Genomic DNA, 12,334 nt, shown 5'->3' on the forward strand with positions numbered 1-12,334 from the left:
CAGTGTTCCGTCTGAGATTTGGGGCTACAATTGTCAACATTTTTTGGCTGCAAGTTATTCAAGATATGCTTTTTTTTATTATATCTACCAAAGTCACTGAGGTCTGCGGAGAATACCAGAGTCAGCAGTTTTGAAGGGGAACTTAACACTTACATAATGCGCCCACAGTTGCTGCAGCGTCACCGCAGCTCAGAGGGACGGATGTAGATGAGATGGATTTATTGAGCTGATAGGAGGAGAGGTCACTTTTGAGCTTTTCTTTGTTAATTCTCATCCAAATCGGGTGGACCTGCCTTGATAATGATTTTGAGGGTTAGGTTGAGGCTGGTCACTAGGTGTCGCCAGGACAGGGAGTAGAAGGTTATAATAACTAGTGATCATGCATTCAAACAAGACATTAGAGATACTAAAGAGAGCTGACGAAATGCTAACACGAACACACAAACGTAGTGTTTGTGTGTTAGCTTTAAACAACAGCATGACTATTGTGTGTGAGACAACAGACAAGGTGACAGGATGGACAGACACAGTACAGTTTACTGAATGTAGATGCATCAAGTGCAACATTTTGCGCTTACAGTGAGATCTGCAATGCAGGGTCTAAAAGAAGATGCAGTTCACAGTGTTCATTTGAATGAGCATTTGAGAGGAGACAAAAAAGAATCATGCATTTCGTTTGTCGAGGTGTAAAGCACATTTTTTTCAGGTTGTTTATAAATAATAAGATTCTGTGGAGGAAGTACATTTTGTTGTTTTGTTCCATTTCAAGTTTTTCTTAACGATTTGATAATTGCAAACATGTATGTAGTTTTCCATCATAGACAAATTGCACCAGGCTGTTTTAGTGTGGAGGATATTTTGCCTCTCAACTTCAAAGACTTCATCAGTAACTAACAGTCTTTTTACAGCAGGGTAAGGCGTAAAGTGCTTTATTTGTCATTGTACGTTTGTACAGTGAAATTGCATGAATCAAACGTGCGCCACCAATATAGGCCAACCTGACCAGCATGTTTTTGGATGTAAGGGAAACCTGAGCAGACTCTGCGAGAACATATTAGCTCCACACAGACAGAGGCGTAGCTTGCCATTAGGCAAGGCAGGCAGCTACCTGGGGCCCCCAAGCCAGCAGAGGCCCCCAGAGGGCCAACAGATTTGACAGAAACGACCAAGAGAATACAGCAGCAGCAGTGACAAGGTGCAACGACAATTGGCCGTCGCATACCTACTGAAAGGGCCCCTTGAGCCCAGCCCCTCCCTCACCTGCTTCTCAGGAGAAGAAGAGAGGGAGCGAGAGAGAGCGGTGCAGTGTGTTGGGAATAAACAGACAGAGCTCTGACAAAATGTGGAGAAGTTCTGCTTCTGGCAGCAAAAAGGAAAGAAAAGGAGGATAAAGGGGAAGAAGGAGAGCAAGACAGCAGCGAGTGTAATAAGTTACTGTAGCTGTATGTCTCTGAAGTACTTTCTTTTAGCAGCCTTCATCATTTGCCTTCAAATATCATCAACAAGCTATCAACCTCATCCCCCGCCCCCTGGTGCCCTTGCTACGCCACTGCACACAGAAAGGCCCTGCCCTTTCTGGGATTTAAACCCAGGACCTTCTAAGTGCTAATCACTTATCCTCCACGCTGCCCCTGCTACATTTATACATAAATCAGTCTGCTGCTCAAACATGAAGAAACATTAAGAAGGTGAGAGGCTCAAATGTCCTCAATGTTAAACCCAGTGCAGTTGATGACTACTGTAGCTTGAGTTCATGACATTCTAGGATGTCACAATTTCCTTTCAATAAGAGAGACACAGTAAGAAAAAAATCTTCAATAAGAAAATCTACAAATGTTTTGTGTGATTGGATTCGCAAACCATCTGACCCATATCAGGCACATGATTTTTAATATTGACACACCTTCTGGACACCTTTATCAGACAGCAATTTGACCTTAGTTAACTTGTGCTGAGAGAGAAACTGTTGAACTTTGTGACAGTTTTTGTTTCACATTGATAGGTCCAGCCCTTACAGAGATATTAGCCGTAATGTTGTCATGTCACGCAACCTACACTAGTTAAACAAACACATACTCAATAATGATAAGCAGGTTTTTACTACTGACATCAGCCTCTGGTTACTCTTCCATGGGCACAGGCTCACCTCTATGTTAAAGTAAGGAATGTAGCTTTCCAATAGTATCTGACATGACCACATTTCCTGTTCATATTCCCTTTCCCTTTTCACTGCAGAGACGATTTTAATGCCGCTTTGCACTTTTGAGTGGAGCACCTGGAGCAGCCTTCCCCGCATATTCAACTGACTCACTTGCTATGCTAATATGCCGACCGTCTTGCTTTTAAGACGACTTTCACCCCCTGATTCTCGTACGCGGCGAACTCCATCCCAAACCATCTGAAGATTTCCTCCGTTGTGTGCGCGCAGCTTGTTAGATGTATGGAGACAGAGATTCTGAAGTGGCCTGACAGTGTTGCTCTCCCCGCGCTTAGTGCAGCGAGCAGACAGACTCTGGGCTTGTTTCTTTTGGACAGGGTTGTGACATCCGTGCAGCATCTTTGGCACTGCCCCCGGGTCGGCCTCTCCTCCTCCTCCTCCTTCTTCTTCTGCTGCTGGGACCAGACATGTTTACTGGATCCATCTGCCACACTCCAATCCTGCCCGCTCGAAAACCAAGAAAAAAGAACTTAGAGCATACGTGGGGAATGAATGTCTGACTTTGTAGAGAGAAAATTGTAAGGGACTCATTTGCATACGTCCTGAAAGGTGTGTTTGTGTCACTCTGTTTGACATCCTGAAAGGCTAAATGAGAAATTCTTACTCAGTAGTTTGTGGCTGTTGTAGTTTTTTTCATCATATCCACATTGAATGTAATATTTGGGTGAAAAGACCCAAATAAATGCATTCACAATTCAGAAGCCGACACCCATTTATGCTTAGGAACGCCTTTGTTCGAATGTTTATATGGTTTTATGCGGTAGCCATTAATCCATGAAAACAGGCAGCGCAAGTGGGAGCTAGTTAAACCTCTAATGAGCTTAAGTGAATCCCAATACCTTTGCTGGTGAGATTATTGCTTGCTTTATCTATATCCCCGTTTGCGGCTGCAGCTATGTTCTATATATATAATGCGTGTGCCGAATGACATTGAAGGAAATAGGTTTTTCGCGCAACATTGTGTAGTAAGTGTACTGGTGTGTTTGTAATGCTAACACTTTAAACGGAAGACACAACAAATGATTTTCTTATGTTTATTCTGTATACTTGTAATCCTGCTCACAAATGTATTACGTTATGCGTTTTGCCGAGTGACATGCTAAAGTGGCATAAAATAAATAAATCAACCTAAACAATTTCATGCTTTCTATATTCATTACCAGAAATGCCGTGGGTCATGGGCGTGTATATGCAGACGGCCTGTCACTGACTATTACAGGCTATAAATCTTAGAGATTTATAGTCAGGCTTCTGTTGAACAAGCTTTGATTACAGTAACGTGTCGATAGTTTGTACTGGGGCTGCAAGATTAATAGCCATCGAATCGAATGGGTGAATTGCGTTCTTAGTTTTGATAAAAGAGTCATGTTCTGAGAAATCAGTTGAAATTGGTGGCTCGGAGCGGTCATTCAGTGCTTCGTCAATTGATGCTTTCTGCAAACAGCCTGCTGCCTCAATGGGGTTTTATTGTGTATCACATTTGGTAACAGTTGTTTAGATAGCTCCATTCTGAAACGCAGGTGATTCGTTTTCCATGGATTTTTCGGTCTTCACTCAAATATTAACACCTTTATGTTTCTCAAGGTTCTCATTTGAGCATGTTTCAGTAATCCTGCATATTTAGTCCGTCTCCTTCTTCCTCTCTAAACACTGTGGTGCATCAAAACATTGTGATTGTGAAGTCTATACACATCCAATGGACTCTCAAATTACCTACACTGAACAACTCAACCACTTTAGCGCGCATAATCAATCTTTGTTTTTAGCTCGTTGTTACTAGCGCTAGCGTTAATGGAAACTTTGAATCTGTATACCGATCCCAGCTTCAAAGGCGCATTATGCAACTTTTTATGTGAAAAGAAAAAGTTTATATTTGTTTGTCTTTTTCCTTGTAGTGACCCTGTGGTTGTATGAGTGGTCAGCATGTTGCCTTTACTTTCCATCAGGATGCTCCAGGATCAATTCTTTGGAAGGTTTTCACTGCTCATCAGAAAACCTACTAAACAATTGATCCTGGAGCGTTGTAGAGACCACTGTGATGGAAAGTAAAGAAGCAAAGCTGACCACTCATACAACCACAGGGTCACTACAAGGTCAAATATGCACAAATATCACCTTTTTTTCCCACATAAAAAGTTGCATAATGCACTTTTACAGAGACAGGCCTTAACTCTGACAATGTTCAAATCCAGGCTGAAAACAGTTCTTTTTGCCCGTGCATATGACTGAATGTATTTTATCTGCACTCTTGCCTTTTACTGTAATTGATTAATTTTATGTTGATGTCCAGAGGAGAAGGAGCGACAAAACAGAGGTTAGGTAACTTTGTGTGAACGAGCAAGAAAAAATAGTGCTCAAGACAGAGCGAGTCAAAACAAGACTTAAAAATAGTGCTCAAGACAGAGCGAAATAGTGCTCAAGACAGAGCGAGTCAAAACAAGACTTAAAAATAGTGCTCAAGACAGAGCGAATCTAAGCAAGACTTAAAAATGCATATAACTGAAAGTATTTTATCTACACTCTTGCCTCTTACTGTAATTGATTAATTCTATGTTGATGTTTTTATTGATTGTGTTTGTTTTCTTATATTTATGCAACTGTGAAGCACTTTGAATTGCCTTGTGTATGAATTGTGCTCTACAAATAAACTTGCCTTGCCTTACCTATGCGTGTTCTCCATGGCCTTATAGAGCACTGCAGGTGACTATAGTCAGTAAGGACACCATTCTGAATAGGTTAGAAGTGCTGCAATGTCAGACACTGCCCACTGTGCTATTTCTCTCTCCTATAATGATTGTACATGCCTTTTTTTCCTTGCACTGAGCGACGATTTATAAACCTATAATGCCTATTTTCTCTGTACCTTCTTTCTTTGTGATGTTGTCGCTTTCCGTTGATGTTGCTGTCAGACAAGCTGTCAGAAAACAATTGTAGCAATCCAATCCGCCAAAATCTCTAATACGGCATTTGACTTTTTTGTCTCTTTGCAGGAACTCCAAAAAAGAACTGAACGACATCCGCTTTGAGTTCACCCCGGGGCGAGGTAAGGCTTGTCCCGTATCGACCGTATCGCGCGTGTTTGTTTTTGTGATAACGTCTTAAGACTCTTGTGTGTTGCATGTTATTGATAACGGCAGTAATCCAATAACGCGGCGACTGTCCAAGTGATATGCGGCGAGTCGATGTGTGTCATGTTGTTTCTTCCATTAGACACAGCGGAGGGCGTTTCACAGGAGCTGGTCTCCGCTGGACTGGTCAATGGACAGGATGTTCAAATAGGTGAGGTGACAATGTCAGGCTGTAAATCTGAAACACATTTGTTTGCGTATTTTAAATTGACCCACCCATTCTCCCAATCAAATGGTTGCATACATATCTAAATGTGTTAAATGGACTTTGATATTTACATTTTATAATTTAAAAATAATTTCTTTGCATAGATGACCTTTAATCACAGAGGGACTGTGTTGGTTTGTGTATCGTTTACAGGCAGCTGTGGTATTTATGTGTATAAACGGAAAACACAAGCTTTTAATTATATGTTAGCAGCATGCTTTCAAATCAATGGTGCCATAACAGCTTAGGTCTGGTGATGGTTTATGGACTTTAAAAAATACTGTCTGATGCATTGTCATAATAATTTTATACAGTGCTTTTCTGGACACTCAAAGACGCTTTACATTGCATTATTCATTCACTCCATACTTGGTGGTGATAAGCTGCTGTTGTAGCCACAGCTGCCCTGGTGTAGACTGACAAAAGCGAGGCAACCAGTCTGCGCCATCGGCCCCTCCGACCACCACCAACCACTCACTCAAGCACTACATTTGCCCAGGTGTTCCTGGTGTTCCCAAACAGTCTCCCATCCAAGCACCGACCAGACACTTCCCTGCTGAGCTTCCAAAGTCTGACGCAAAGGCAGTGTGGCCTTTGTCAAGACAGCTGCATCTTCTTGTTAACAAAACGATCGACCTGGATGATTGAGGATCCCTGTTTTTGTTGCATGTTCTATATTCACCTTATTCTGGAAGGTCCCATGGGCACCGCCATCAATTGTGCCCGTCCCTTTTCTCGTATTAGTTCTCATTGGATAGGACCGCAAACATCAAGAGAAAATCAGTTGCTACACGAACACAAAGCTGTGTCCAGGCCGCTCAAAGAAACAGTGCAGTGTTGACATGTTGGCGCAAATGAACATTGGGCATTTTACACACGTACAGTAAATCTACTGTACATCAGATTTTAGCAGCAAACCTTTTCTCTCGATCTCCACTTAGTGAATGGACTTCGTGCTCTACCGGAAGTGTAAAGACAAAGGAAGTGCCGATCCGTGGCAAAAAGTGGGCGGGGCGGAATAAGCAAGTCATTTTTGCCCTTCAGCAGAAGAAAAGAAATAACCAAATAATAATAGTCGCAGAGAGGGTATGGTTACTGCCATGTATATGAAACACTTTTCCAACTTCCAACCTCAGCGTCATGGTTTTGAGTCCTGGATCTGACAGTTTGCTAAATGTCTGTCCCCACTCTTCATCCTCTTTTACCCTGAGCTGCCCTGAAGCTTATGAGAAATCAATCCTTTGAAAAACTGCATAAATAAGCAAAGTATTCATGTATGTTTTTGATGCAGGAACAACGTTAGATCGATGTTAAAAGTCAATATCGTATCGATTTTTCTAGTGATTTACGTCCACTTTAATACTCGCAGGACTATTGATCATATTAATATTGTTGCCAAGTTACTGCTTGCCAAGTTTTGGGGAATTTTACCAAAATAACCATGAGCCAAGGTTGTCACTTGATGTCATTGCTTCAACATTTCAGGCTCAGTTTCTTTCTGTATTGCGTTTACATGTTCTCTCCAAATCTGCATTGGTCCCTGAAGGTACTCAGTCTCCCCCCCCCACTGCTCCAAAAATGGTTAAATAAATAAAAAACACGTACCACTGTACATTCCAATTACGACATTCTGCCCTTACTTAATCTTACCATTTATCATCTTGACCCTTCGAACCGTAGCTGTAACTATGTTGTTTACCCGTAGTACTGCACACGCCCCCCTTCAGTCTCACCTTTGTCCTCCCGCTGACCCCGACCTCACCCTCGCTCTGTTGTTGCTGGAAAACAAAGCTGTCTTGACGTCACGCGTTGTGTTGACCCTCCCCAGTTGCTGCTCACCTTCAGAAGATTGTAGACGACCCGACTACCTACAGAGTGCTGACCTTCAGACTGGTGAGTACCCCCGGTGATGGATCGCGGCGCGCTGCCCCCGTGTGGCGCTCAGAGGTGACAATGTTAGGACATAAACAGCCTCGCGGTGAGAGGTGAGGTGAGAAATGAGAGCACGGGACTTGTTTAGAGCCATGTAGACAGACAGGACAGGAGCGTAAGCGCCGACCAACAACTGCTACTACGATGTTGACGACAGATGTATTCTTAGTCGTCCTGTACGTGAAGTGATTAACATGGTTGTAAAGGTTGTTGTTTATAGTCTTAAAGTAGAATCCATTACTCAGTGTCCATTAATTCCATAGCCACGAGCATGAATAAAACAGTAATGTGAATGTTAAACTCCGCCTTTGATTGATAAGCACCTTACAAAATACTCAAAGTGCTTTGGCTGCATGGTGGATGCATGGCTAACACGTACGTCTCAAGAAGGTCTCGGGTTTGACTCCCAAACCAGATGACTTTTCTGGGTAGTTTGTTTGTTCTTGTATTTGAATGGGTTTCCTCCAGGCACTCTGGTTTCTCCTAGGGCTGGGCAATTAATCTAATTTTAATCTAATCGTGATTTTAATAAAGGTCGATCACGATAATCACGTGGTGCGTTTTAATCGAGGAGAATTGGCCAGTCCTGTCGCATTCTGGAAAAAATATGGATGGTGCAATGCTGCAGCGCCTGTCAGGCCAGGAAAGACCACATTTATGATCAATATGGGGTAAATAATTGTGATTATTTTGCTTCACAAAATCGCCCAGCCCTAGTTTCTTCCATGAGCCCTTTAAGCTGGGTACTCCCAAATGAAACCAAATGATTTGATACGTTTTTTATATTTTCTTGGTTTCATTGGTTTCCTTCGAGTGCTCCGGGTTCCCCTACCATGAAAAACATGTACAATAAGTTACCTCTGGGGCCGGGGCTGCCATGATTCTGAAATCTCAGTGGAATTCTCCTGGTTACATAAAGAGATGGGTTGGCCACTGCTCTTGACAGGCTGCTCTGACACACTGGGTCAACGGCTAAGTGCAGATTTTCACCAAGTTCCACATAATTATGCCGAAAGATCACTCAGACGACGTGGGTGAAATGTTTTTGTCGGGGTCACAACACCAGTATGTACAATTTCAAAGCCTTTTGGAGCAGAGCTTCTCGTCTACTCAAAAAAATGTAAAACTTACTGACTTTACAACAGCTGGAATCAGACCACTAACTTCACGAGACACCCTTCCACTGACGCCAAAGAATAAAACTTTAGATATGACCATAGATTCTAGCAGCCATTTTTAGGGGGATTCCGACACGACCGGACCAGTTTGGTTCACTTGACACCGGTTTGTGTTTCAAGTGACTTTAGGGTAAAGGATCTGGGTCGTTATGGAAGTGGTCAAAGACATTCATATGCATGTGGCAGGCAGCAACCACTGCCTGATGTCACAGTGCTCTAGTCCTGCATCAAAACACCTTTGTGGATTTCAGGTGACATCAGTGTTCGATAGGCCTATAATATTATATAGAGGTAAAATTATTTTCTTTTTGAGGACATTTTTGGTCTTGTACAGAAATCATGGACCCAAAGACTGATATTAATTGTAATGAATACATTTTCTCAAAAAGTCTTCAAAAGTGAGATGGGCTTGGCGAAAGATTGTGGCTGCACTTCTTTCTAATCAACTCTTTTCCCCCGACCCCTCCCTGTTGCTCAGGGAGTTGAGCCGTTTTGGAAAACTCTTGATCTCTTGATCAAACTTTGAGTGACCAGCGTAGTGTGACCAGGGCGATAGGTGTCTTTCTTTTTTGAGGGACAGAAATGGAAATGTTATGGAATGCATAATAATGTATGAGCACGGCTGGCACTCAGAACCGAATCAGACCCGTTCGTAAAGTTTCCTCATCCTGTTTATCAAACTGGAGCTATTGTAAAACACGCAGGATTTCACACATGGCTTGGGGCATTGACACAGCTGATGCGCGGGTTACAGGTTCCCCCGCGGTCCCCGCAGGCTGCCCGGATCGGTTCCAGTCATAAAATTCTCCTTTGAACACGGGTCGAGTTGGGGCGATCGCTCACTCATTGCCGCCGTGCACGCATTCATTGTTCAGCCACGATTCATTCTATCATCTTTACATTGGGTTTTTGACATAAACATGCAGCGGATTTTCATAAGATAAGCATTGTTTTGCTGCTTATGATCCAGTGAACACTTCAGTGGAGCTTAATGTCTTCTATTTCCAACGGCATGTGCGTCTGTGCGCGACTTCTCTGCCCCTCTCCTGCAGCGGTCTGCACAGAGGGAGAGAGAGGGCCATGGGCCGCTCTGAGCGGATGCACAGCACTGTGAAAACCTGCTGCTTATATTCGAGTGCGGCTTGTATGTGTATAAGGACGCAAATTTAGCTGGCGTGGCTTATAGGAAGGTGCGGTAGGCAGAAATGTACGGTATCTAATTATTATGCCTTTTACATAGAATTTGAACAGCGATAGGAAAAGTCATACCTAAATGTTTTCCTAAAGTAATTTATACAATAGACTTTAATATAGCCCGCCCATCTCTGATAGGCCTCTCGGTTCAATCCATACAGAAGGGAAAGAAAAAAAAATGGTAAATTCATTTTCATTTTCATTTATTTCATTTAAAGGGGTTTAAAAAAGTTAAAACTGGGTATTTTCATACCACTACATGTTCCAGCCATGTCCTAATGTGTAGAATGAGCCCAGACCTATTCACCACAACTGCCTCTAAAATCCTGCACTGTCACTCAAAAAGGTGTTAATTCGGGTCCTATTGGCCGTCATGCACGAGCTTAATATAGAGATTGCAGTTACGCGTAAGACCTGAGGTGGCAGTAGTGAGCATAAAATGACCCACTTGCATCTAGTCTCTTTAAGATCGTCATGTCCTTTCTAGAGTTTTATTAAAGATCTGACATCACATTTAGATCTTATGTATAGGCTTGTTTTGTTGTTTTATTTTAGCACTAGGCTATAATTGTCCAGTTCTGACGAAGGCATATTGATATTTATAATAGACAGATAGAATTTCCTTCATAGTGTATCCACTACATCACTGCACCTTACTGGCCAGAAAATATATTTTACAGCTTTTATAATAGTCCACAATATTGCAGAAAGTAGCTATAACCCTTCCCCTCGCCGCATTTATTTCTCTCTCCAGCTATATCACAGTCTATCCTTCTGCGTGAGAAAATATGTATATCAGTAGTTGGCGGGTTTGCGCTCTGAATAAACACCATATGTGCGGGTCATCTGGCTCACCTCTCTCCTCCTCAGCACCTTGTGGACCCGTCAGGGTGAGCGCTGGGCCAGCGTGGATGTATTCATTTCCATATGTTAGCCCTGCTCCTCCTCGGCAGGTGCTGGATAATAGACCTTCTCCCTGTTTAAAGAGTTATGAGAGAGTGCAGCATCTCGGAGCATCTCCGAGCCCCGTGCTGAATAATTATGCCTGTCTGAGAAGCATTTATTATTATTTCATGCTGACGCTTCGTAGAGTGGGAGGTGGGTGGTATGAGCGGGAACAGCTGGAGGACTAAATTGATCAGAAGGTCGGGGGGAGAATCTGTGAGCTTATAGAAATGCAAGAGAGATGAAACGTCTCCAGCATTACTTAACATCAAAATGCAAGACCAGGTCGTCGATTTAGTACATTTTATAAAAATTTGTAAAACATTTAGGCTTCTGGACTATCACTTCAAATAACGAACGAATGCTTGCCACATCAGAATGATTCTCGCAATTCCTTCTTTAGTTTCTATTTAAAATGAAAACACAGCCCTAAAATGCTTTAAATTCAATCCAGGTGGTCAATTCAGTCTAACTGGACTGACATTTTGCTTCACTCTCCATCCAGAGAGCCTTCTCATGGCAGTTTCTTTTTTTTTACAGTGAAACGTTGGCGTCAGTCAAAGTCAAGTCCAGTTGTCTTGGTTTTACTTCAAAAGATTGAATGCAGAGTCCTGTAGGAATACGGTGAATCAGAGGTCTCAAACAGGCCTGAGTGTTAGGTCCCTCAGTCGATGATCCTGACCTAAAGTCACTTTTTAGTCCAAAAGGCCCCAGAATTACTTATTTACATCCCAGCCATTTTTTATAGCTGGGAGAGATGCTAAAGAGCTACTTAAATATGCACCCCTCTTTGTGATTGTTAGTTGGGCAGTGAGTAAGTCTGAATCAAGACTAAACCAGAGACTAGAATAGGTCTAAACCAGGACTGGATAGAATAAACTTGGTCCTAAACCAGGGCTTAACCAAGACTGAACTAGAACTAAGCCTGGAGCAAGTTTGGTCGGTTTCAGACTTGGCCTTTATCCGATTTTCATTTCTTTGTACTTTGAGGACAACATTTTAGCTTTCGATGCAATTTATGCCACCCACTCGCAGGTGCTGTGATCAAAAGCACTCTCACACCTGTCAACCTGTTGCGGTGGTAAACAACACGTTATTTTTTTCTGAGGAAAAGAAAGAGCGGAACACAAGGAATTATTAGCCCACTTAACTTTGATAAACCCGTCAGTTTCCCTCTAGTTTTGACAGTGCCACTTTTGCTGAAGTACAAACTATATAATTGTTTATGTAAAAGTACAACCTACTCTCAGTCGTTGAAGTCAAAGGTTTCTGTCATTTGTGCTTGTATTTAGCATACAGACTGTTTTGCCCGTCAGTAAGTAGGTTTTAGTAGCCAGGTGTATTTAAAGTTAATCTAAACGACAAAGCGTCTTGCGTATTTACAATTTCTTTTTAAAGTTGCCTGTAGTAAACGTAAAGGATTTACAACCCACCTCCGGTATCGTCCCGGTGCTGTCGTGTGGGTTTTCAGTCATCGCATTGGGAGTGAAATGAATCGGAGGAGGCAGCTTAGCGCCCTGTTGACCTCACC

At 42.5% G+C, this 12,334-nt stretch overlaps 1 protein-coding gene across 9 annotated transcripts in view; it reads left to right on the forward strand.

The window, feature by feature from the left end:
* The window catches only part of stk39 (serine threonine kinase 39), a 35,005-nt gene that overhangs the window by 22,326 nt on the left and 345 nt on the right, over positions 1–12,334 (forward strand). For all 9 annotated transcript variants that reach the window (XM_079562907.1, XM_079562909.1, XM_079562910.1 and 6 more), the window contains 3 exons: positions 5,209–5,261; positions 5,429–5,497; positions 7,383–7,447. In XM_079562907.1, coding sequence (XP_079419033.1) covers positions 5,209–5,261; positions 5,429–5,497; positions 7,383–7,447 — 187 coding nt within the window. The remainder of the gene's footprint in view (positions 1–5,208; positions 5,262–5,428; positions 5,498–7,382; positions 7,448–12,334) is intronic.

Source organism: Gobius niger, assembly GCF_951799975.1.
Source record: "Gobius niger genome assembly, chromosome: 9".
NCBI lineage: Eukaryota > Metazoa > Chordata > Actinopteri > Gobiiformes > Gobiidae > Gobius > Gobius niger.